At 39.3% G+C, this 27,942-nt stretch overlaps 1 protein-coding gene across 4 annotated transcripts in view; it reads left to right on the top strand.

Moving 5' to 3' along the window:
• The window catches only part of LOC108260577 (phospholipid-transporting ATPase ABCA1), a 200,801-nt gene that overhangs the window by 101,850 nt on the left and 71,009 nt on the right, over positions 1-27,942 (top strand). For 3 of the 4 annotated variants that reach the window (XM_053677629.1, XM_053677628.1, XM_053677631.1), the window contains exons 16-28: positions 172-393; positions 10,633-10,837; positions 12,020-12,136; positions 12,452-12,623; positions 13,226-13,357; positions 14,849-14,988; positions 15,091-15,228; positions 22,184-22,386; positions 25,326-25,392; positions 25,536-25,738; positions 26,381-26,429; positions 27,402-27,509; positions 27,661-27,696. In XM_053677629.1, the coding sequence (XP_053533604.1) occupies positions 172-393; positions 10,633-10,837; positions 12,020-12,136; positions 12,452-12,623; positions 13,226-13,357; positions 14,849-14,988; positions 15,091-15,228; positions 22,184-22,386; positions 25,326-25,392; positions 25,536-25,738; positions 26,381-26,429; positions 27,402-27,509; positions 27,661-27,696 (1,792 nt within the window). The remainder of the gene's footprint in view (positions 1-171; positions 394-10,632; positions 10,838-12,019; positions 12,137-12,451; positions 12,624-13,225; positions 13,358-14,848; positions 14,989-15,090; positions 15,229-22,183; positions 22,387-25,325; positions 25,393-25,535; positions 25,739-26,380; positions 26,430-27,401; positions 27,510-27,660; positions 27,697-27,942) is intronic. The other variant, XM_053677630.1, reaches the window with a different exon arrangement.

The raw sequence follows: 27,942 nt of genomic DNA, 5'->3' as shown, positions 1-27,942 counted from the left end.
ACACCTTCTCCAACATGGATTATTCTAATTTGTTCGTCTTGGGAGGTTCTCAGGTCTCGACCCTGGCCTCATGTCCTTCATGCATTCAACTTCTGTATAAAAACATATTTGTGAATATACATACAGTATGTTGTTCTTGTATTTTTTGAATATCTGTCTCTCTATCTATAGTATGGGAAGGTTCTGAGATATAGCGACCCGTCAGTGATCTTCGTGTTTCTGCTGGTGTTCTGCATAGCCACAGTCATGCAGTGCTTCTTCATCAGTGTCTTTTTCTCACGAGCAAATCTGGCTGCCGCCTGTGGTGGACTTATCTACTTCCTTCTCTACCTGCCCCATGTGCTCTGTTACGCCTGGAGAGACGTCATGACCTTCCGAGCCAAGCTCGCCACGGTGAGTCTATGTGTTATTGTGTTCATTAATCCTACCACTATCACTGGTGTTGTTCCTATGGTAATAACTCGAATAATAATGTGATAGAAGTATGTATCCTGCATTCATACAGTATGTAAAAAGTCATCCCTATTTTGTCTTTAACGATTATGTTATCCTAGGTGCATTCTGCTATTATTTACATTTCTGTTGCTTCACTCAGATAGCAATACCTTTAAAACGAGTAAAAATCATATAGTAGCTACGTAGCTAATAGTTCAAAAGTTAAACAGAAGATAAACCAAATAGGAAGGCAAATATAGCTAAACACGGGTAACTAGCTAGATAAAAGATCAAAAGTTAAACTTAACCAGTCCATACAGGATTCCGCTGAGTTTTTTTTTTTTTTTTTTTTTTTTTTTTTGTGATTGTCGCAGCAAAAAATGCTTAATTTCTTTTAGCTTTTTTGTGGAAAACTACTTGCATGATTTTTTGTGTGCTCTCTTTCGTAGTGATGTTTGTTGGTAAATGAGACTTTTTAGGTGTACTCATGTTCGACGCACATGAATCGAAGAGGGCTTTAACTGACCGCATGTTGTGATGTCGTAACATGACACGTCTTGGCCCAAATCTGTGGAACATATGTGGTCATTTACAAGAATTGCAAGCTCCTCCAAATATTGCAGAGTTTGCTTGATTTTGCGTTAATTTCTGCAATCGCAAAATCGAGAAATCCTGGATGGACTGCTTAACAATAGAGGAAGGTAAACATAATTAAAATTAGCTAGGTTGATCATTCTAGACAGCTGTAGTACTGTAGACCACAAAGGTTTGGATAATCTTAGGACAAAATAGACAAATCAAAGAAATGCAGTTTTGCAGAGAAATATTTATGCAGGGAATTTATGCAGTATTTATGCAGGGAAAGTTACATGTATTCAGAGCTGGATTATGCAAGTTGCCAGTGTGTAGATTTTTTTTCATGGTTTTTCAGTAATGCCAAGACTACCTTTAAATAGAAGCACTTGTCTTAAAGGGGGAAAAGTCAGGGGATAGAAAATGCAGACTAAAGACACACGATGCCATGATTTTTGTTTGTTTTGTTTTTCAAAAAACCAACAGAGTCATGGCGAAACTATTTTCTGCTGATTTTGCCTTGTGTCTGTCTAATGATATTGATTACTTGGATTTCTTTTTCAAATACTATTGGACCTTTATTTTATTTATTTATTTTTTACATTTTGACCCAGAAAGTGGAAGCTGCACTTACGTTTTGAACTCAACTATATTTATATGGCTGTAATAATTGTTGCTTTTAGATTTAAAGCTTTTTGTTGTAATTTAGGCAACTTAATTTAATAATTATTCAAATTCTATAAAATTCATTCATTTATTCATTCATTCATCTTCAGGACCACTTTATTCTGGTCAGGCTTATGAGGTTCATGGATCCAGAATGTATCCCAGGAACATCAAGGCCGGAATACAGCCTGAATGGGACACCGGTCCCTAAATAAAATTTAATTATATGACTAGAACTAAAAAATACATTCTCAACAATATAATTAAAGTATTTATATTTGTTTCTTTGGGAGAGACAGTCCTGGTTAGATGGAACATTTAGTACCAAGTGGCTTGAAACTTGAAAGATGTGACATTTCGTAGAGACACAAATTGATGGTTTAATACATATACTGATGAGCCATAACATTAAAACCACCAGCCTAATATTGTGTAGGACCCCCTTGTGCTGCCCCCTTGAGGCTTGGACTCCACAAGACCTCTGAAGGTGTGTTGTGGTATCTGGCACCAAGGTGTTAGCAGCAGATCCTTTAAGTGCTGTAAAGCCGGGTGCACACTGTGCGATTTTTAATAGTCCTTTGCGACTGTTACTTGTCAGACTGTACGAACATGATCGTCACATTAATGTCAGACTGTATCCAGTCAAGACACGAAAAACGGACGCACGCAAGAAGACTTGTACGGAGTAGGAGAAGCCACACTACGGGACTCTGCCTCAAATCTTCTGACACTGCTAGAATTTAATTGGAGGAATAATTTTATCACTACGGCCATTAATCGGCTGTCAGGAATGCGTCAAACCACCAATCAAAGACTACAGATTTTGGCCTAGGATTATAGGAATCTTTTAGGATTCTCAACATTTGTCTCAGACGACCGAATCATGGCAGGGTGCAAGGTGGGGTCTCCATGGATCGGACTTGTTTGTCCAGCACATCTCATAGATGCTCGATCGGATTGAGATCTGGGGAATTTGCAGGCCAAGTGTCCAATTTAGCCCTGGTCAAAGTTGCCCAGATCCTTACGCTTGCCCATTTTTCCTTCTTCCAACACATCAACTTCAAGAACTGACTGTTCACTTGCTACATAATATATTCCACCCACTGACAGGTGCCAGTGTAACGAAATTATCCATTTCATTCACGTCACATGTCAATGGTTTTAATGTTACGGGTGACATAAGAATGCTCAAAATCGAAACATTTTTGTTACACACATTTCTAGTGAGAAAAGCGTCACATTCAGAATGAGAATGAAAAGGCAGACCTAAGTGCTTTGTCTCATGCAATGAAAACGTGGGTGGAACACAGGAGAGTGTGAGACATAGTGTGTTTTCCACGCATGGTCAGCCTAGCGGCTATTGCGCCAAATCAAGAGTAATAGGCGGGTGCTTTGGCCTTTGAGGTGGAGAGCAGTAATAAATGGTGCGTAGTGGCTTCACTCTCAATTCGCCTCATCCAAGTGACCTTTAGCTCACGTCCTGCTTATTCATCCTGTGGAGTGTCCTTTAGATAGAGGGAGGAGGAAACGAGCATTTTAATCTTCATCACTGCATGCCTGCAGACAGAGAAAACACGGTGTGTGTGTGTGCGTGTGTGTGTGTGTGTGTGTGTGTGTGTGCGTGTGTGTGCGTGTGTGTGTGGGCCCGGTGCAGTCGGAAGATTCTCGTTGTGTCGGATTAAGACTGACACATCACCCTCGTTATGGCTGTGCAGATTTATCGCTGTGTTGTCTAATGATGCTGTGTGTATTTCAGCCCATAGCTGCAGGGTGTGTGTGTGTGTTGTGTGTGTGTGTGCGTGTGTGTTAATTGTATGGTATATGCCTTTGTTTTCATTGGTCAGAAATGGCGCATCCCACTCGCTCTGTCTCTATGTGCATGTGCCTGTGCATGTGCCTGCCTATGTGTGTGTGTGTGTGTGTGTGTGTGTGTGAGAGAGAGACAGAGAGAGAGAGAGAGAGAGAGAGAGAGAGAGAGGGAGAGATTGGGAAGGACAGTTATGTGACTCCGCCTCCAGCTCTCTGTGTTAATGGCACCTTCTTTTTTGACAGGAAGCGTCAGTGAGTGAGTCATTGTGTCTCTGAATAAAAGAAAAAAAATACACTGTCCACATCACTCTAGGCATGTGTCACAACTATGTGTGTGTGTGTGTGTGTGTGTGTGTGTGTGTGTGTGTGTGTGTGTGTGTGTGTGTGTGTGTATGTGGAGAGATAAAGAGAGAACAAGGAAGCAAGGAACAATGAAAGGCAGTAAGAATTATAAGAAGTGCCAGAAGATACATGACAAATTTAACAATCAGCCTCATTTATCAATTTTGATACGAAGAAATGTATTTGTAAATCGTTCGCAGGAGAATTTACTCAAGAAGTGTGGCATTCATGAAAATCCAGTTAGTTTGCAAAAATTGTAAGTGAGTTTGTTTATATTTACACTGATGTAAATCTCAAAAGATCTTCAAATTGTATAATTGGTGATGAATTATTGTAGTTCTGTATATGGCTTACACTGTCAGGTTTAAATCACTTATTTCGTTCGTATGAATTTATTTACATTTTATCTTTGGAAAATCATTGTTACCCAGCGGAGATTTCATCGATCTAGAGAACTCATGCTAGCCGGTAGTGATTAATTGTGTTCTTTTGGTGAGTTTCTCTGTATTTTTGAATTTCAAACGTTCTCTGTTCACCTGATTTGTGTACTTTTTGTACTCTGGTGTGGGTTTTAGCTAGCATGCTAACATTAATGGGTTTCTGCTAAACAGATGGGCTAGCTGCGTTCATCAGAGTGTCAGGGAAATATTTTAAGAGTTAGCAAGCTAAAATTCTGTGAGTAGATCATTGTGTAGGATATGTTTCTAATGAACGGCAATTAAGCTGTTTACGAATCAACACTATGCACACCAAAGTTTGGATTAGACTTGCTTTTTCACTTTGCGTACATGTACACAAGATGGCTGCCACATTATCAGCCTCATTTATTAAGCTTGATACAAAGAAAATTGATTTGTAAATCATTCACAGGAGGATTTACTCAAGAAGTGTGGTATTTAGCAGCCATATCACCCTGCAGCTCTCGTCTGGTTTCCCACTGAAGATAAGCAGGGTTGAGCCTGGCCAGTACCTGGATAGAAGACCTCTTGGGAAAAACTAAGGCTGCTGCTGTAAGTGGTATTAGTGAGGCCAGCAGGGGGTGCTCACCATGTAGACTGCATGTGGGTCCTAATGGGCCAGCATGGTGACGAGGACACTATACTGTAAAAACAGCACGGTCTTTCGGATGAGACATTCGGATGAGGTCCTGACTCTCTGTGTTCATTAAAAATCCCCGAAATTCCATCAAAATTCCCACATTGGCACTTCTCTATCATGGCCCCCTAATAATCTCCATCCCTGAATTGGTTACATCACTCTCCTCTCCACTAATAGCTGGTGTGTGGTGGGCTTTCTGGTGCACTATGGCTGCTGTCGTATCATCAAGATGAATGCTACACACTAGTGGTGGTTGAGGAGATTCCCCCCATACATTGTAAAGCACTTTGACTCCACTATATAATCCTAAGAAATTAATTATTAAGGAATTATTGTGATCATTTGGAGCATTGCATGTACACATTCTCATAAATTAATGATACGCATCTGCATGGTGCAATCCCAATTTAAAGAGTGGGGGCTGTATAGCACCATTACAATGTCTGCAACTGACTAAACAAACTAACAACAAATGCTGTCTCAACTCACATACTGTACTTACAGTCCCCTCTGAAAGTATTGGAACAGCAAGGCCACATCTAGCCTTCAAAATGCTGTGCTTTTCTCCCATAGACAGCTCTGTGGTCTTCATATAGGTTTATCCTTTTTAAAAACAAATGCAGTCTTCACAAGTGAAACCCAGGGCTCAAACCATGAGTAGACATTTAGAGCTATGAATTGTTTAAACACCCTAACAAGACACACCTGGGCAACAAGAAACACTTGTTAATCACAAGTTCCAATAATTTTCATCATTTGAAAATGGGCGGGTTCAAACCAAAGGAGCCATGTTCTAAGTTGTTTAACACCATCCATCCATCCATCTTCTACCGCTTATTCCTTTTCAGGGTCACGGGGAATCTGAAGCCTATCCCAGGGAGCATTGGGCACAAGGCGGGGTACACCCTGGACAGGGTGCCAGTTTGTCCAGACACATCCAGATGTAAATATCAGGAAATGAAAGCTGAAATTCTGATTTACTGTCTCATGTTCATCTTTTGATCTCAAGCCCAAATGTCTTCAGTGCATAGCAAAAACAAAAGAATCGGCCTTGCCGTTCCAATACTTTCAGAGGGGACTGTACAGTATGTATGATTCTAAACAGTTAGTGCGTACTAATGCTAACCAGTTTATCTATTATGGCTAGGGTTTGAATTTTGAAAACCTTTCATGCAGCCTTCAAAGCTACCGTAAGGACAGTCTTGCCTCCTGGATCTTCTAGATTGGTAAATACTTTTAAATGTAAGGTTCATGTAAGGTTTTTGAATTGAGAAACAGATAAATACAATATTTACCGACAACAGAGCTTGTCAGGGTGTTTAATATCGCTGTGCATGAAAGAGCTAAACATTTTACAGTTTGATTTGGAAGCCTGATTACAATTATTATTTAGCATTTTTTTTTCATTTTCATCGGAGAAAGAAAAATATTTTTCATCAACAACATGAACACTATATAAATGTTTAATGTTTGCTTTGTATATATTGGCTGTCCATATATATATATATATATATATATATATATATATATATATATATATATATATATATATATATATATATATATATATATATATTGTGGAAAAACAAGTACAAAAGAGAACAACAATATTTTAACATAATCTTTTAAGCTCTCTTAGATGAGAAATTTGTAACTAAGCTAAAACACTATCCACATCAGACTATGTGTAGATTTTAACACATACATAACACAAAAAAAACTTATAACACTGCCTGTGTTAAATATCATAACACATTGATTGTGTTAAAAATAACACAAAATGAGTGTTTGTTGTTTTAAGCATTAATATATCCTCAGTGGAGATGGTTTGGTGTCTCATTAGGAGGATTTGGACAGAAAGGAAAAGAAGCACTCAATATGAAGGGACATTTTTATTTATTTATTTTTTGTGGAAATAAATGCCCTAGGCAGTTCATGATTCTTCTGAGAGTAGGGATGAACTCACATACGAATACATTATTTAGATCATATGTTTGAACATACAGATATGAATACAAGGTGGGTTTTTGTTTTTTTTTGTTTTTTGGTTTTTTGAAAGCTTGCCACACTGATTAGCAGGTGGCTGTGGCTCAGGTAGAGCAAGATGTCTACTAATAATGATAATGAGTCTTTATTGATCATGTATACATTACAGCACAGTGAAATTCTTTTCTTCGCATACCCCAGCATGTCAGGAGGTTGGGTTCAGCACGCAGGGTCAGACATGATACAGCACCCATGGAGCAGAGAGGGTTAAGGGCCTCGCTCAAGGGCTCAATAGTGGCAGCTTACGGTGCTGGGGCTTGAACCCCCAACCTTCTGATCAGTAACCCAGAGCCTTAACCGCCAAGCCACTACTGCCCCATCATAGAATTGGCGGTTCGATTCCCGGCCCACATGACTCCACATGCCGAAGTGTCCTTGGGCAAGACACTGAACCCCAAGTTGCTCGCGATAGCTAGTTAGCGCCTTGCATGGCAGCTCTTCTACCGTTGGTGTGTGAGTGTGTGTGCGTGTGTGAATGGGTGAATGAGAACCAGTGTAAAGCTAAGGTTTAAAAAGCGCTATATAAGTGGAGACCATTTACCATGAATGAGCTGTAAGATATGAAGCTTACTGGACAAATAAAGACCACATTTATTGATATGAACATTCAGCACTGCATTTAGAGTGTTGACTCCTTCATCCTTAGTAACTGCCTGGTGAGGATCACATTGGTTTTAATTAGGCTACTAGTTTGTTCTTATTTTGTCAATTTTATCAATTTGATTTGTTAGACAATTTTGCAGACATGTACAAACAAAACTAATACGTGTGTGAGTACAATAATAAAAACAGTCCCAGGCTGAGACCAATTATGAAGTGATGTAGCTGAGGCTGAGGAACTGTCAGAGGTAGAAGTCCTAGACCATGCTGACATTGATGGCATTTCTATCTCTTGGTGGGTTTTTGTTGTTGTTGTTGTTGTTGTTGCTTTTATTCAGTCTTTTCCATTGTTTCCAGGAGCATAATAGTAGAGATCTGGTTTGGGCCACACACACACTTCAGGTTTTAATCCGAATAAAGATACAGACATGGATATTTGGAGCATTAAACAGATATAGGTACAGATATTGGCTATGTGTTACACCCCTAGTTGATAGATATCAAGACCATCCATCAAGCCTACACACAAAGAAACAAGTTCATAAAGGCTAAGTAAAAATGACCGACACATATCACATTTCAAGTGTCAGTGCATCCATATTATCTATCAAATCTGGAGTCATCTTCTAAGAAGAGTGCTGAATCAATAGTTACACAAAATCGCACTGCTTCCAGACTGTATTTCTCTTATACTGTCCTTCTTTCTTATCTGTGTCTGAGAGAAGAGTGCTTTATATCTGGAGAAAGAATGCACTACTGTTAAGGGCAAGGCACAGCAGTTTCATTGTTTTGATAGGGTATTCACAAAAATGCATTCCGATGAGGAGAATAATTTACATTTATATTAATGACAGTCAAGGGACTACATCTCCTTGGGGAGAGTCAGAGAGAGCTTGGCACACTGCTGGCATGCCAAACACAATTACACACCTGCCCACTGTGTCTGTGTGTGTGTGTGTGTGTGTGTGTGTGTGTGTGTGTGTGTGTGTGTGTGTGTGTGTGTGTGTGTGTGTGTGTGTGTGTGTGTGTGTGTGTGTGTGTGTGTGTGTGTGTGTGTGTGTGTGTGTGTGTGTGTGTGTGTGTGTGTGTCTGAGAATTAGAGTGCTAGGTTGCCGTAACGATCTCTCAGAAAGGTGTGTTCAGTTGGGCAGACGTGGAAGGAAGTTTAATGTATGTTCCTATGTACTGTATATGTGTTTGACCTTGTGGAGTCATGTAGACCAAGATAACACACATACGTCAACAACATGCGCAGTTTACGTGTCAATGCCATGATTTGCAAGTAGGGAAGATATCATCACAACAGCGTATTTATAGTCGTCTGCTACTTTCTGGAGTATAATAAATTCTAGAGTATAATTGAAAACCTGTCCTCTTGGAGATAATTTATTCAATCATCAAGTTTTTGCCCTGTGGTAAGCAGATTCAGGTCCCTTCATGCAACTTTCGGTGTTCACAAACAAGAATATACATATATACGGTGGTGCTTGAAAGTTTGTGAACCCTTTAGAATTTCCTATATATCTGCATAAATATGACATAAAGCATCATCAGATTTTGGTGTGTTTCCTCACAGGAACTGCTTGCTTCAGGTCCTTGCACAACATTCCACAGCAGTTCTATTGGATTAATGTCAGGACTTCCTGACCAAAACTTTAACTTTATTCTTCTTTAACCATGACCTAAAAATCATCAGATTTTCACACAAGGCCTAAAAGTAGACAAAGAGAACCCAACAAGACAATTGGTCATTTATTTCTTGAGGAAAATGATCCAATATCACATATCTGTGAGTGGCAAAAGTATGTGATGTATATGAAACTCTAGGATTAGCAGTTAATTTGAAGGTGAAATTAGAGCCAGGTGTTTTTAATAATGGGATGACAGTCAGGTGTGAGTGAGCACCCTGTTTTATTTAAAGAACAGGGATCTAGCAACGTGTTTGTGGACGTGTATGATGACGCAAAGAGATTTTTGAGGACTGCAGAAAAAGAGTTGTTGATGCTCATCAGCCTGGAAAAGGTTACAAAACCATCTCTAAAGAGTTTGGACTCCTACTATCCAGAGTCAGACAGATTGTATACAAATGGAGGAAATCCAAGACCATTATTACCCTCCCCAGGAGTGTTTGACCAGCAAAGATCACTCTAAGAGCAAGACATGTAATAGTCCACGAGGTCACAAAGGAACCCAGGGTAACTTCTAAGCAACTAAAGGCCTTTCTCACATTGGCTAATGTTCATGAGTCCACCATTAGGAGAACACCGAACAACAGTGGTGTGCAGGGCAGAGTTGCAAGGAGAAAGCCATTGCTGCCCATCTGCAATTTGCTAACGATCATATCAGAAGGCTATTGGAAAAATGTTTTGTGGACAGATGAGACCAATATAGAACTTTTTGGTTTAAATGAGCACAGCATTCCAGTATAAGAACATTATTCCATTTGTGAATCATGCTGGTGGTAGTATCATGGTTTTGGGCCTGTTTTTCTGCATCTGGGCCATGATTACATGCCATCATTGATGGAACAATGAATTCTGAATTATACCAGCGAATTCTAAAGGAAAATGGCAGGACATCTGTCTGTGAATTCAAAATTAAGTGGGTCATGCAGCAGGACAGTGACACTAAGCACATACGTCATTCAACCAAAGAACAATAAAGTTAATGTTGTGGAATGGCCAAGTCAAAGTCCTGACCTCAATCCAATAGAAATGTTGTGGAAAGTCCTGAAGCAAGCAGTTCATGTGATGAAACCCACCAACATCCCACAGTTGAAGTTGTTCTGTACTGAGGAACAGGCTAAAATTCCTCCAAGCCGATGTGCAGGACTGATCATCAGTTACCAGATATGTTTAGTTGCATTTATTGCTGCACAAGGGGGTCACACCAGATACTGAAAGCAAAGGTTCACATACTTTTTCCACTCACAGATACATAATATTGGATCATTTTCTTCAATAAATAAATGACAAAGTATAATAATATTTGTCTCATTTGTTTAATTGGATTAATGTGTGTGTGTGTGTGTGTGTGTGTGTGTGTGTGTGTGTGTGCGCACAGAGCTTGCTATCGTGTGTGGCGTTTGGCTATGGCTGTGAGAATTTTGCACGATATGAGGAGCAGGGCATTGGTATCCAGTGGAAGAACATTATGGTCAGCTCTCAGGATGATGACCCTTACACCTTCCTTGTCTCTATCATCATGATGCTGATTGACAGTCTGTTCTACTGGATACTCACCTGGTACATCGAGAATGTCTTCCCAGGTGAACACACTTTTACTAGAGACTGATGACATCATTCTACCAATAATAATAATAATAATAATAATAATAATAATAATAATAATAATAAACTTTATTTATATAGTGCCTTTAAAAGCAGCTTCTCAAAGTGCTATACACAAAATAAGCAGTACACAGATTTTTTTTATTACAAAATAATAATAATAATAATAATAATAATAATAATAATAATAATAATAATAATAATAATAATAATAATAAAAGTAGAGATCAGTGAACAAATGCAAGTTCAAAAAATTAATTGTTGAGTTGAGCTTTAAAAATGCCAAAGGTCTGAGCTTCCCCAAGTTCCAGAGGAAGAGAGTTCCAAAGGGAAGGAGCAGAGATGGAAAAAGCCCTGTCACCCATAGATTTTAAGTGTCTTTGTGGAACAGTTAACAGATTACACTGTGAAGAGCGCAGTCTGCGATTTGGGGTGTAAGAGATTAATAAAGCAGATAGATTATAATGAGCCAAGCCGTGTAATGCCTTATATGTCAGCATCATCATTTTAAAATCGACATGGAACCTGACTGGGAGCCAGTGCAAGGACTCCAGATGAGCAGTAATATGACTGCATTTCCTGGTCCCAGTCAGGATCCTGGCGGCAGAGTTTTGTACATACTGCAGTTTATTGAGTGTAGATTTAGACACTCTGGCTAAAAGCGTTTTACAGTAATCTATCTGAGAGACAACGAATGAGTTAATCAGTATATCAGCTACAGAGAAGTTTAGCATAGACTGCAGTCTTGCTGTATTTCTGAGGTGAAAAAAAGGACGCTCTGAACAAAAGAATCAAATGTAAGACTGGTATCAAAATGACTCCAAGGTTCCTCATCTTACTTCGAGTCTCTAGAACAGAGCCATCAACAAATAAAGACAGTGGACCAGCTTTGAGAAATTGATGACAGGAATCTATAAGCATAACTTCAGTTTTACTGCTATTCAGGCACAGAAAATTATCATTCATCCATGTCTTTATCTCAGAAATACAATCAGAAGGAAAACAAACATCAAGGTTTTCACCATATTTTGAGTGAATGTAGATTTTGGTATTGTCAGCGTAAAAGTGATCATGGAGGCTGAGCGATCGCAGCAGATGCCAAGTGGAGACTGTGAGGCCACGAGACTTGACTCTAATGCTCTTTATTTCCAAAATCCCAGGGCAGTATGGAATTCCCAGGCCTTGGTATTTCCCGTTAACCTCCTTGTATTGGTGTGGGACACCAGCTGGTGTGGATGTAGACCCGGATCCTCTTGATGCACTGGAGCAGCAGAATGGTACATATACACACATACTGTATACACACAGGATCATACTCAAATATACAGTATGCATCATTTATATGCTGTGTTGAGGCTGAGTTGGTGAGTGGATTAGTCACTATAAATTGCCCCTAATGGTGAATGAGTGTGTGAATATGGATGGGAGTCCCATCCAGAGGATATGTCCCAAGGATAGGCTCCAGATGCTGCTGACTAGGATAAAGCAGTCATTAAAGAGATGATTAAATTAATACTGCGGATCTGTGTGTGTGTGTGTGTGTGTGTGTGTGTGTGTGTGTGTGTGTGTGTGTGTGTGTGTGTGTGTTACAGGTTACCTGGAAAAGCCTCCTTCTAACCTGAAGGCAGGTGTATCTATACGGAACCTGGTGAAGGTGTATAAGACTGGAAAGAAATTGGCTGTGGATAAACTCAGTCTGGACTTCTACCAGGACCAGATCACATCGTTCTTAGGACACAATGGTGCGGGAAAAACCACCACTATGTGAGTCATGGAACATACACACAGGCTTACCTCTATATTAGACTGCATATTTATGTCTAACATTGTCTGGAGTCAAAGCAAAAGCAAATAAGGGTCATGAAATTGTTGGGTGGGTTAGGGTGGAGCTTGTGCAGGGGGTGTTGGGGGACAGATATGAGGCTCGCAGGACAAAGAATGGGAATGCTGCTTAACACAGGAGTGTATTGCACACTTGGACAATTGGACATCATGGCTGGTATCATTTGTTGTTTACTCATATGTTCATTCATTTATTCATCTTTAATAACTGCCTTATCTTGGTCAAGGCTGCTGCGGTTGCAGTGGTTTACATGACTTATTTGCTTAAAGCTCTGCATAAAGTGGTTCCTGAGCGTGAATGAATAAATGAACGACTGAATAATTCATTAGAAAATATGATGTATTATGTATATCATATATCATTAAACTCAACTAATTGACCACTGTATGTAACACCTACTGTGAAGCCTGTCCATTATCTGTCCTTACTGAATGTTTTTAAAACTCACAATTTCCGTTGGAAAATTATCATGTAATTACTTAACGTAGCTCTGGATTTAGTGTGTTTGCAATGCTGTCTTCAGGTCCATTCTGACCGGCCTGTTCGCCCCGACATCCGGCACGGCTTATGTTAACGGCTTCGACATTCGCAAGGACATGGACAGTATACGCAAGACGCTTGGCATGTGCCCACAACACAATGTCTTATTTAATGAGTAAGTACCAGATGTCAGTCTTGCTTCACACTTGGTGAACATAAATATCACAGAGGTTTATTTGCACATCAAGAATGTCAAACCCTGGGCAACAATGGCAAGGAAAAACTCCCTTAGAAGGCATAGGGAAGTAACTTTGAGAGGAAACAGACTCAAAAAGATAACCCAAGTCTCACATACAGTTGTATAAAGTGTAAAGTCAGACAATACAGCGTGTTGAAAGGATGTTCACTATGAGCAGATTGTGAATAAGAGTATCCATGTGGGACCATTCACGCTAGCAGAATGTGAATCAGAAGTAATAATAAGAAGAATTCCTTACATTTATATAGCGCTTTTCATAGTATGTTGTGTTGTGGGGGAGGGGTTCTCCTCAACCACCACCCGTGTGTAGCATCCACTTGGCTGATGCGATGGCAGCCATAGTGCGCCAGAACGCCCACCACACACCAGCTATTGGTGAAGAGGAGAGGAGAGTGATGTAGACAGTTCAGGGATGGGGATTATTAGGGGGCCCTGATAGAGAAGAGCCAATGGGGGAATTTCACCAGGAAACCGGGGTTATACCCCTACTCTTTTACGACAAGTGTCCTGGGATATTTATTGACCACAGAGAGTCAGGACCTAGGTTTTACGTCTCACCCGAAAGACTGTTTTTACAGTATAGGGTTCCTGTCACTATACTAAGACATTAGGCTCCCCAAAGACTTCAGGGTAAGCGCCACCTGCTGGCCTTACTAATATCACTTCCAGCAGCAACCTTAGTTGGACCCAGGAGGTCTCCCATCCTGGTACTGGCCAAGCTCAACCCTGCCTAGCTTCAGTGGGACATCTGGCAAGAACTACAGTGAGATATGGTGCTGGCAAGTGCAGAAGCTCCAAGCTAAAGAAGAAGAGCGTCAGGATAAATCCTGGAAATATGCTGATTATACGTAATAGTGTATGCATGAACACAAATATGTTCTTTTAGAAGGTCAGATGCTAAGGCTGTGTGCTAGTTACTAGATGTCTGTAGAATCTAAATCCTGCAAGAGAGCTACTGTTGGGCTCTGGAGCAAATCCCTCAACCCTTAACTAGATCTACTTTGTGAGATTAGCCTCACTTGGTAAATGATTTTATATAATATCGGCCAAATTTGCAAACTTTCAGTTGCAAACTTTCAGATTATCCATGCTGCTTTTGTAAACTTGTGTGCCGTGGGTCATGAATCGCTTATTAAGATTACACGCTTGACATGCAGCTCAGAGAAACTGTCGTTTAATGACTGTATTCATGAATGCTTATTGAATTCATGGCTCATTTATTGCAGTCGGCCAGCGCTCGCATTACACACCAGGCCGCTGCGATTTTGTTCAAAACACACACTGAATGTTATATGAGAATGGATCCTGCCTAAAATGCTCTCCATGACTGCATAATGGATGTGTGTGTGTGTGTGTGTGTGTGTGTGTGTGTGTGTGTGTGTGTGTGTGTGTGTGTGTGTTTCCTAGCCTCACTGTGGAGGAGCACATTTATTTCTATGCCCGTCTCAAGGGGAGAAGCTCCGAGGAAGTAAAACAGGAAATAGATCAAATGATCAAAGATGTTGGGCTGCCGCATAAGCGCAAGGATCTCGCCAAGAACCTTTCAGGTAGATCTAAGAGTGCTAGCTTGTGCTAGTGTGTCCTGTAGTGTATGTGTGTTTGAAAGAGAAAGAGGTTATTGATATACTGTGTTTTGTGTTTGCTGATAGGTGGGATGCAGAGGAAGCTGTCAGTTGCCATAGCATTTGTGGGAGGGTCCAATGTGGTGATCCTGGACGAGCCGACAGCGGGAGTGGATCCATATGCCAGGAGGGGAATCTGGGAACTGCTGCTCAAATATAAAACGGGTCAGGATAAAGTTTTTCGTTTTGGTTTTGCTTTGTTTTGAATAGTTGCTCACAATCAAGATTATCATAGCAAAGTTCTGAAGTATAGGATGAATAAAACATGCCGGGGCATGCAACTTCTGGGTGTTACCAGTAACATTTTGGACTCTATTGATTACTTTTCTATAACAGCATGCACTGTTGTATAAGTTCAGTCACTATAAATAACCATGTATTTATTGAACAGAGTCTAAAATCTTTCATAAGGATAAATACATATAATTCTAGCATTGAGATAGCACTCAGCAAACGTCAGTAATGTGAATATCAGAGGAAATGACCTCCATCCATCCATTGTCCATGCCGCTTATCCTACGCAGGGTCTCGGGGAAGCCTGGAGCCTTCCTAGGGAACTCAGAGCACAAGGCGTGGGACACGCTAGACGGGGTGCCAACCCATTACAGTGCACAATCGCACACACATTCACACACTGTGGGCAATTTATATATATATATATATATATATATATATATATATATATATATATATATATATTTATATATATATATATATATATATATATATATATATATATATATAGATAGAGAGAGAGAGAGAGAGAGAGAGAGAGAGAGAGAGAGAGAGAGAGAGAGAGAGAAATGCCAATCAGCCTACAATACATGCCTTTGGGTTAGGGGAAGAAATCAGAGTACCCAGAGGAAACCCTCAAAGCATGGGGAGAACATGCAAGCTCCGCACACACAGGGTGGAGGTTGGATTCGAACTCCCAACCCTGCAGGTGGACTAACCCACTGCGCCTCTCACAGGAACACATATACATTTAATCGATTTATGGCCTTGAGCCTTGCAGGAGGACTATATTGTGGTGCAACCAACCAAATTTTTTTCTTTTCCTTTTCTTTCAGCCAAAGTTTGCTCAAGCAAATTGCTTCAGTTTTTTCTCTGTACCGGAGCTGATAAAAAATAAATAAATAAATAAATAAAATGTTTTTCACACTTTCTGACTTACAAGAAGCAAAGGCTCAGAAATGTTTCTAAATCATAATTTTATACAAGCCCTAACAAAGATTCCAGATACATTCAGGTTTATACTAAACAGAAGAGTGAGAAATTCACCAGGAAGTAAAGTCATCCATCCACCCATCTATTCATCCATCCATTCATCCATTAACGGCATCTCTCTCAGAACTAAACACAGTAGTGATCTCATTCACCTGTGGGGATTACTGCAGAAACATAGATCTTCTCTTTCTTTGTTGTTTTTCTTCAATTTGATTTGATTAGACATCATGGACAATGATCCCACCCTGCTCTTGATGCTCTTGCAGAATATTAATGAGTAGTATCCTTGGAGGTTAGCCGGACAGAATCAATTTACCAATTAAGTTTTAATAATAAATAATTTTGGACCATTTTATTGGTTTACTTATCATGAAACGTTCTGTAGAAGGCAGCTGGTGTTTTCAAATAGGGTATAAGAAAATAATGGAGCCAGTCTTCTTCAATCATTTTCTAACCATCTTTTCTTTCTTTTTAACCCCTCTGTTAGATTGTAAGGTTTTATTTCATTTTTAAATCTTCCGAAATGAGATTCAGGCAGGTACACAAACTTGGGAAAATGCACAATACATGAGTTTATTGACATTTCAATGCATAGAGCCAAACTACTCAAACTACTAATAAGGCGCTACTATCTTATTCCCTTCTATAAGAGATAATCCTCAGTAGAAACACATAGACATTCCTTTTTAATATACAAGCTTAAGGCCTGAACAATCAATGATTTCAAAATTGAATTGAAACCCATATTAATTTACACATTTCTCTGTGAATTTTGTGTTTTTGGGGCGTCTGTGAGTGCAGTTTAATTAGCGAGCTTGACGCCCATCATCTAGACCAAACGGTAGCAAAATGTTATGCTACAAAACATAAATAAATAAATGATAACAAAAAAGAACATAATATTTACTAACTCAATTTTAATGAGAAATTCCGGTTGAAACTGTTCTATTAATGAAGAACCTTTCTCTCAAAAGCACAAAATCTACACTACATTAAATTACACTAAATTACACTACACTAAAGCTAATTGTCACCCATGAATGACAGAGGAACAGTGGTACAAAACATTCTGACCTAAGTAAAAGTTAAATTATTCAAGTAAGAAGATACAAAAATGTTCTATATCTGAGGAATTAATTTTTTTAAGAATTATTTTAAATAACCACTATCAGCAGTATACTGTATAAAGAAAAGTAACATAAGCTGGCTAGCTAGCTTAGCTAAATGCCGTTGGTTTTTCAGTAGCTTGATGGTTTCATAAGCTAGCTAGCTAGCTTATATTAATTCAAACATGTTTCTAGTTGCATACTTAGCTATCTAGATACCCCTTACACATTATCCTGAGCATTACCTCATGCCGAGGTTGTAGCAGCACTTAGATATATTTAACACGACACAATCACTGCAAAACCTCCCAGTGACATCTTAAGTTAATACAGACTTTTCATATTGTAAAACATCAAAAGGTCCGGCTAGCTAGTCTAGCTCGGTCTGTTTCCCTGAACATGTTTCCACAAGTTGGTTTGGGCTGTGCAATGTCGATATCTCAATGGGTTTTTGGTTCACTTGATTTGCAGATCATTGAAGCATTTAAAACTGAAGATACCCGATCAATTGGGCCAGGGACACTCATCTGTCTTCACTGTCTCAGATATCACTGCTCAGCATTTGGTGCATGAAGTGTAAACTTTTGGCATGGATCAGCTTTACTTTGATTGGATCTCAAGATTTACAGTTCTTATTTAAAATGCGCACATATTGTCTTTTAATTGGCTTATATATATAATGTTTAAGTACTATGATTTCATTATGTTATAATTATGATTTGAATCAAACTATGTACACAAGTACTGCAACAAGAGTACATAAAGTTTGTTAAGGAGGTATGGTGGCTTAGGGGTTAGCACGTTAGCACCTAATAATTTGCATAGTATTTTGAAATTGATGCATGCAACACGTTCAAAAAAGTTTGGACATGGGCAATTTAGGACTAATAGTGATGTGAGGAGTTGAAATAAGAAGGTGATGTGAAACAGATGAGGCAATCGTCTAATCATAGAATATTAGGAGCCTCCAGAAAAATCCTACTCCTTCAAGAGCAAGGATGGGTCGAGACTCACCAATTTGCCAACAGATGCATCAGTGAATAATCCAACACTTTGAGAACAACATTCCCCAAAGACAATCGGTAGGATTTTGGACATTTCACCTTCTACAGTGCACACTATAATTAAAAGATTCAAGGAATCCAGTCAAATCTCATTACATAAAGGGCAAGACCGAAAACCACTTCTGAATGCGTGTGATCTCTGATTCCTCAAACGTCACTGTCTTAAAAACTGTCATGAGTCTGTAATGGATATCCTGACATTGGCTCGGGAATACTTTATTAAACCTTTTTTCAATTGACACCATTCGCCGCTGCATCCACAGATGCAAGTTAAGGTTTTGCTATGCAAAGCAGAAGCCATACAGCAACACTGTCCAAAAGCACTGCTGACTTCTCTGGGCTCGGTCTCAGCTGAGATGAACAGCAGCACAGTGGGATCGTGTTTTGTGGTCTGATGAGTCAACATTTCAAATAGTTTTTGGACAAAACAGCAGTCGTGTTCTCTGGCCCATAGAGGAAAAGGACCAACCAAGCTGTTATCAGCGTCAGGTCCAAAAGTCTGTCATGGTATGGGGTGTGTCAGTGCCCATGGCATGGGTAACTTGCACATCTGTGAGGGCAGCATTAATTCAGAAAGATATGTACACATTTTGGAGGAACATATGCTGCCATCCAGAGCATGACAATGTCAAACCACATTCTGCCCGGGTTACAAGCAAATGGTTGCGTAAGCAGCCATACGGTTGCGCTGCTGAAGAAATGCATAATGAATGAATTCAGGAAAATTCTGCTTGCTAAACTTAACCAACTGGTGTCTTCAGTGCCCAAACGCTTAATAAGTGTTATTAAAAGAAAAGCTGATGTTACACAGCGGTAAACATTAGACTGTCCCAACTTTTTTGGGGGTGTGTTGCAGTCATCGGATTTGAAATGAGTGTATATTTTCAAAAATAAATTAAGTGCACAAAGTAAAACATCAAATAATGTGTTAATAATGTGTTTTCAATATAGTACAGTGTGAACTGAATTTTCAAATGACTCTTTTTGTTTTTTGTTTTTTACTTTTCCATACTGTCCCAACTTTTTCGGAATTGGGGCTGTAGATGCACAACCATTTGCTTGAGATTTATATCTCTCATAGTTTCCCATCATGGAAATATTGTATTTTTCTTCCCATCCCATTAAATGCCTATAAAAAATATGAGGGTTGCTGTCCCGCTAAAAGGGCATTGGTATATTACCATACATTATGGCACCCAATATAACAGAAAAAAATGTTGGTTTTAGAAAATGCAACAAATTTCTATAGGACTCTGCTAAATCTGCTGCTCATAAATACACGGGTTGCATTCCTATTGACTGCGGCTGCTCATGCGAGACCATTTGCTGGCTCGCTGCAGGCAGTGAACCATCGGAGCGAGCCAGATTAGTTCCATTTCACATTAAGGAGATGGACTGCAATACCCACTGTGGTGATCGTGTTTAAAAGTCAATAAGCAAATGAATTAAAAGCGGTCTCAGGACACGTTTTCTCAACACTGATTAAAGATAATTTACTCTGGAAATGGTGATCCGCCACTGAAAGTCCTGCCTAGGTCAGGATCTGTGTACCAAAAGTCAGGTATGAGGAACATGGAGGAAGAGTAAATGGCTCTATAATGAGAGGGGCAGTGCAGACTCAGCCTAATCACCCACAGCACAATACATTACGCTCCTCTAAATTAGTAATGAACAAGTTCATGCCTGCTGATAAGACAACCATAGAACTTGCTAATTACACACAATTGAGCTAAATATAAAGCCAGGAGGTTCATCTTGCTCTGACATGCTACTCTGTGTTTAAGCATTTGGCCATCCATAATGTAACAGCACTAGGAATAAATGTCTTGGTGCATTTATTTATTTTATTTATTCATTTCACTAGCTGTAGTGAAATGTTTGTAGAGGGCGTCCGACTCTGAGACTGATAGGCAAAGAGGCCATGCCTCCTTCACTGAGACTTACAGGCACAGAGGCCACGCCTCCTTTACCTCAGACTGATAGGCAGAGGCCACACCTCCATCACTGAGATTCACAGGCAAAAATGTCAAGTATTGCTCATTTGGACAGAAGATCACAGCGGCCATTCTTCCTTCATTAAGACTGATGGGCGCACAGGTCATAGCCCCTTCTCTGAGACTGACAAGCAGAGAGGTCACACCTTCTTCAGCATGAGTGATAATCACAGTGGCCACACCTCCTTCACTGAGACTTACAAGCACAGAGGCAACGCCTCCTTTGTGAGACTGATAGTCACACAGTCCTAAAACTGATAGAGGTCACACCTATTTCACTGATACTGCAGGTCATGGAGGCCACGCCCCTCTCCCTGAGAATGATAGGCAAAGACCATGCTTCATTCACTAAGACTGATAGATAAAGAGACTACACCTCTTTTATAATCATTATAATGAGATTTATAATCACCCACCCATGCCTCCTTCACTGAAACTGATAATCACACAGGCCATGCCTCTTTCACTGAGACTGATAATCACACAGGCCACGCCTCCTTCACTGAAACTGATAATCACACAGGCCACGCCTCTTTCACTGAGACTGATAATCACACAGGCCACGCCTCCTTCACTGAAACTGATAATCACACAGGCCATGCCTCTTTCACTGAGACTGATAATCACACAGGCCACGCCTCCTTCACTGAGACTGATAATCACACAGGCCACGCCTCCTTTCGCTGAGACTGATAGTCACACAAGCCACGCCTCCTTCGCTGAGACTGATAATCACACAGGCCACGCCTCCTTTCGCTGAGACTGATAGTCACACAAGCCACGCCTCCTTCGCTGAGACTGATAATCACACAGGCCACGCCTCCTTCACTGAGACTGATAAGCACAGAATGATGTTTAGTTTTGTGTAATGGTGCTGAAAGCTAAGGAATGCTCATTTTTTCTAACAATAAGGTCAATAATAAAAACACAATGAACTCCGCCTGCTTTTGTCACAAAGAGTGAACAGCAGCACACTCTCACTCTACATGTTTAATTCCAAGTGTGTGCCCACGAATTCACTGCAGTGCAGGGTTCAATGCACTCTGATCAAGTGGTCCAAGATCAATACACACATCTCTCAAACTGAAAGAGCTATTATTTTCCAAGTCAGGGCCATTTTAAAAAGGAAAAAAAAGAAAAAAAGAAAAAGAAAAACATTGCGTCATTAATGGAAACAGGTGTGCTTGTGAAGCTGGGGTCCGGTAAGGTGGCATTTCGCCTGTCCGTGATCGATCACTGTGCTCCAGTGTACAACACATCATAAATCAAACCCGCTCAGCACACAGCCATCTTGCCATCTCTTTCTCCATCTCTGTCTCTATATCGCTCTCCCTCTGGCTTTGAATTCCCTACGGATGTGCATGTATGAATGTCACAAGGGGGATCAGTGCGGTGAGAATGAGTTACTTGGTAAATGAGGCGAAATATGAAATCCCTTGTGAAATGCTCTGTGTGTGTGTGTGTGTGTGTGTGTGTGTGTGTGTGTGTGTGTGTGTGTGTGTGTGTGTGTGTGTGAGTGTGTGAGACTCTGAAGCTGCCCTCAGGTTTATTCAACCTTCCACAAAGCTTTTCCAGAATGTCCTAAAATTTTGTGTTAGGATGTCAGGCCTCCTATACATTTTATGTGTGCATCACACATACTTGCATGCAAAGCAGGTCTTATTCTAATCATAATCTGTCTGAAGAAATCCAGTTTTTTCTTTGTTATCTATTTGTATCTCCGCTTCAGGCCGTACCATCATTCTGTCCACGCACCACATGGATGAGGCGGACATTTTGGGCGATCGCATCGCCATCATCTCCCATGGCAAGGTCTGCTGCTGCGGTTCCTCCCTCTTCCTGAAGAAGACATATGGCAGAGGCTATTACCTCACTCTTGCACGGGCCAATCAGGAGATAATGACATCACAATGCCATACAGCAGGCAAACAGGTATCACGGCATGACTAATGTGCATATTAGCCCACTCCAGTGTGTTTCTTTGTAAGTCAAAGTCTAAAAATGAAGGAGTTTTTTAAAAAAAACACACGTAATAAGGGAGGAATGCAGGCAAAACCTTTTGTATTGTGCTACTGTATGGTTAAATGTATGCACTCGCTGGCCACTTTATCAGGAACATCTCTACCGCAGCTCATCCATGCAATTATCCAATCGGCCAATCACGGGGCAGCAGAGATGCATAAAATCATGCAGATACAGGTGAAGAGTTTCAGATAATGTTCACATCAAATATCAAAATGGGGGGAAAATGGGACCTCAAAATGTGACTTGGACCATGGTGTAGTATTTGGGCTGGTTTGAGTGTTTCAGAAACTGCTGATCTCCAGGGATTTTCATAGAATTTATATAGAATGGTGCAAAAAACAAACAAATAAAAGCATTGCAGGTTGCACAACACACCGAACATGAGGCGGAAGCAGAAAATAACATTATCCAGTTTCTCCAACTTAATTTGCATCATCCGTCCTCAAATTAATATGCTGCATATGAGGCAATATGAGTAATCTGCTGTGGACTTTGACCACTCTGTGTCTAGGTTCATACACCAATTTTGTACATAACACAAAAGCTTTTTCAGATGCACTGCATCCTAATTGCACATAAAACTAGGGCCAAAATGCATAGTACATCTGGCCTTGTCAGTGGTCATGACATAAATACGGCTGCGTTCACACCATGTCAGAATTACCATAATTACTACTGAATTAAACAAATCCGTGTGAGATGTTGTTGACGACTGCAAAATGACCATAATGCTTATTGTATATCTTTCATTTATTTTCAGATTATACTAGCATTATTAGGATATTAATAATAGTCAATTATACAAATTATTACACAGGAATATTACAAGATATCTACTTAACTACATTTTAGTGCTGAAGCCGCCGCCATTTGAGTGTTTCCTCATAACTGATTGCAGCAGTCAGGTGGTACAAGTCGGAAGTTGTGTTTACGAGTTCTACCAGGATGTGGACGTTTTTTACAAGTCGAAATCTCGTAATGATGGTAATGATGGTTCACGGTGTGAACACAGCTTACGATAAAAATCAGATATCAGAAAGTGATAAATGCCATAGGAAAACTTTCCACAAACAAAAAGCTACAGAATGAGACTTATTAAAAATAAGTAAGGAATTATTGACTCTGATCTGTTGAATTATTAGAAAATAATGCACACCTGCACTGTTAATCCAAATATGTTCATTTAACTCAAAAAATTTGAGGAAACTAATTACCTCAAAATTGTTAAGTTGATAAACCAATTTCTTTAAGCCAAATACACTTGAATATAACAAAAAAATTATTTAAAATGAGAAAGTTTGAGTTAAATGAACTATCCGGTTTTACAGTGTGAGGTTATAACGGTAAGGTCATTCGTTACACCTCGGGTGTGCATTATTTTCTAATAATTCAACGAACCGGAGTCAATTATTCTGCTTATACCACAGTTACCACACCTCAAGATATTGGTCAGATGTTTCATTTCAAGACATTTGTCAGGTTTTTGTCCTTAAAATAGCTTGTGTGTGTGGAACTAATTTATTATGCATCCCATCTTAAACCTATGTTGCTAATTGCAACGTTCATTTTAGAGCTAGTAACGGTGGCTTGAGCTATTGATATGCAGTTGTTGAAGTTGTAGAGAAAGAAAGAGAGAGAGAGAGAGAGAGAGAGAGAGAGAGAGAGAGAGAGAGAGAGAGAGAGAGAGAGAGTTCACAGGTTTTGAATATCGAACTTTACAAGTTTTCAGTAATAAAACCCAGAGTGATCCATTCTCTTGACTACTTTATGAGAGTGTATGGGTTGAAACAAAGGTTATCTTCAATTTGAGATGAATCAGGTTTTTAAGGTAGCAGGTGAACCTTCCTTTCTAAGATTAACCGACTTACACTTTTGCAACACAGTTGCAATGGCATTTAAGAGAATGGAAAAATTCAAAGTTCTCAAACATAAGGGATAATGGTGAGGTTTTGGTGTTAGCTCCTAAAAACAAAGAAGCAAGAGCTTCTTTTCTCGCTCAGCACTTTCCAGCAACATTCAGTGCCATTCTAATGAGCAATCCAGTGTAGAAAAAACAGACATGTTGATGCAAATAATGGACACAAAGTTTCAAACCAAGCTGATCTGTTTAAGAGAAGGAGTGGAGAGAGCCAGACAGACTAAAGGACTAAAGCACTGTTGCATCGCTCTCTTTACATAGAGATGAAGCGAAAGCTAAATCCCACTGGTACCACTATCTGTAGGTAGTGAACCGGCATTGTGGATAATGTATGAAGCCTGTAACTGAAATGAAAATAGAGCAACATGTCGATGAAAAAACTTTCAGCCAAAAAAAACCTTTAGAATTTCATTATAAATTTTTTTCAGACATTGGACTTTTGGACTCTCTAGTAGTAGGGTGTTCATTACTCGCCAGCTTTTGTTGCATCACTGAACTTGGAAAAGTTTCAAACACACCAAACTTTTATTCCGTGAGAAAAAGTTTTCTCTATAATCACAGAAAACAACATCCCGAGCCCGATAGTCCAATAGAACTAGACATGATTAATCATCAGAGGAAGCACAATGATGTAGAGCTTCTTATTATCCGAGTGTAATTAAGCACCAGGAAAATAGATTCCTATTGGCATTTTGTTGCTTCTACATCATGACTAATGACCAACTTCCTTATTGATCACGAGATGGAGTTAAAGTCAATGATAAGAATAACGCAGAGAGCACTGACACACAGGTGACCTTGTGCTCAGAGAGTGAGAGAGAGAGTCTTCATGGTTCTAGATTAGGGCTAACTCTTGTCTGTGTGTGTGTGTGTGTGTGTGTGTGTGTGTGTGTGTGTGTGTGTGTGTGTGTGTGTGTGTGTTGTGTAGCTCAGTGATGCGTCCAGTTTAGATGAAGGGATCGGATCAGGAAGCATCAGCACCATGGAGCCAGCAGGTCAGAATACACACCTCTCACAAACACACACACACACACACACACACACACACACACACACACACACACACACACACAAACTAAGAGGAAGTACAAGCAATAGTAAAAGCAAGTACTAACTCCCTCACAATCTCTGTGGTCAGATGTAGCAGATGTCAGTTCTGTCATACGCTTGCACGTCCCGGAGGCGGAGTTCCTAGAGGTCATAGGTCAGGAGCTGGTGTATGTGCTGCCTTATGCTGGCTCAAAAGACGGCAGCTTTGCCTCGCTTTTCAAAGAGCTTGATTTGGAGAGAGAGAGGCTGGGGATCAGTAGCTACGGGATCTCAGACACCAGCTTAGAGGAGGTACACACACACACACACACACACACACACACACACACACACACACACACACACACACACAAATATCTCCATAAACCTTACTATGAATCCAGTATTCATAATGCATTATAAGTATTATACAGAATATTCACATTATATAGTCTACAATGACCTTGTATAATCAATATATATTATAAACAGGTATCAGATGTATTATAAACATTTATGAACACTGAATTGTTAATATACAGTTTGAAAACCAAATATTTATAACACTCTATAAGTAACAATACAGATAGTATACTTGGGCTTGTTTTATATGGCATTACAGCTTTACTGATTTCATTGCTCTTATGAGGAGACATTATAATGCATTACGTAAGCAGGCATTAGGAACTAATATACTTTAAGATATTTTATGCTTTATGAAGTGTTATATATCTAACTATAAGTTTCAAAGACCCTACAGTATGAGCACAAATATTGGAATAAACAAAACAGAATTAATGAATATAACACTTGTTGATTTATTTAATCGCTTCATTTTATTCTACTGTATTACCAACATTGAATTTTGAATAGGTCCATGTCGAAGTTTTTGCTCATTTGCGTCACATATTATGTGATATATGTTTTCAATGTGTTTATGACTTTGTTCTTTAGATATTTCTGAAAGTGGCAGAAGAGACGGGCGTCGATGTGGAAACGAATGGTAATGAGTTACACTTGATATTTATTTCCGCTATGAATTTCGGCTTTAAGTACATAGAAACATTTTCAGCCCCAAACTTAACATGTAATCAAACAATGCAGTTGTTATGTAAGGAATAAAACACCTAGGGGCATGTGGTAATACCATAGTCATTGGCCAGTAATTACATTTATTATTATTATTATTAATTAAACAATGATACGTCATACTTTTTATCCGTATATAGCTACATTTAATGATGTCATGGAACTTATGCTTTAACAATATACAGTCATTTCCTCACCAAACTCTACTTTTTTTTAACATTTGAAGAAAAAAAAACAACATAAACCACATCGCAAAACCTTTCCATGACACAATATGTACTGTCTGTTACAAAGTGCTGACACTGGAGACCTCTTCCATAAATACACACACACACACACACACACACACACACACACACACACATATATATATATAGATATATATATGTATATATGTATATGTATATGTATGTCTCCTTACAGAAATCTTATTCTTATTAAATCTGTTTATTATTAGCCTTAGATCATGTCTGCCATACAAGTCCTTGTGAATTTGCTGTTACTATAGAAACAATAACATTAATAACTGACTTGACTTAAAAGCCTGTAATACCTTCCAGTCAACCAATGAGATTTGAGAATTTAACAATGTTGTGATATAACTCAAAATAAACCTCTTCTAACAAATTCACATTTGAGTAGTGTTTAAAGCCACTTCCAAAATATAATAAACAATTTCACTACTTTGGGTCAAAATATTTGCTTTTCCATAAATTTATAAATATATATTATGTCTGATATTATTGTCTGCAAAAATACTGTATGTAGTTAAGCTATCAACAGGAATATTTTACCCCAAACTTATAAAGATTATGATTTATGGACTGTGGTTAAAATCTGTGTCATGCTGTGTATTAAACTGATGCATTTATGTTTGTGTGCTCAGAGAAGGGAGAGATGCTTCAGAGAGACTGGAAGAGAAGCTCTAGACTGTCTAGATCACATAGCATGAGTTCAGCCATGGACCACAGAGACAGTGCAGCTTCTAAACAAGGCATACATACACACCTACACACACACACACACACACACAAACTTTAACCTATAACACATGTAATCGAACACACAATAATCTCTCTCTCTCTCTCTCTCTCTCTCTCTCTCTCTCTCTCTCTCTCTCTCTCTCTCTCTCTCTGTTGGTGCAGCAGAAAAGAAAGGACGGTTCTCAAATCGAGTTGAAGGTACGTACTGTCAAATCCCCCCAATGTGCATGTTTTTTCAATGTGCATGTTAACTTTACACATGTAAAGGTGCTTGTTTTTATCAATCCTGATTGACAAACAAATGATCCCATTTAAAGATGATATTTAAAAAAGCATATAAATTATTATCACTATCAATTAAACTAAGCTAGAGCTGCAACAACTAATCGATAAAATTGATAATAATCGATTATGGAAATCATTGTCATTGAATCTAGTTATCGA

The sequence above is a fragment of the Ictalurus punctatus genome, chromosome 29 (assembly GCF_001660625.3).
Source record: "Ictalurus punctatus breed USDA103 chromosome 29, Coco_2.0, whole genome shotgun sequence".
Lineage (NCBI taxonomy): Eukaryota > Metazoa > Chordata > Actinopteri > Siluriformes > Ictaluridae > Ictalurus > Ictalurus punctatus.
The sequence above is the reverse complement of the archived record's forward strand: the minus strand, read 5'-3'. Positions and strand labels throughout refer to the sequence as shown.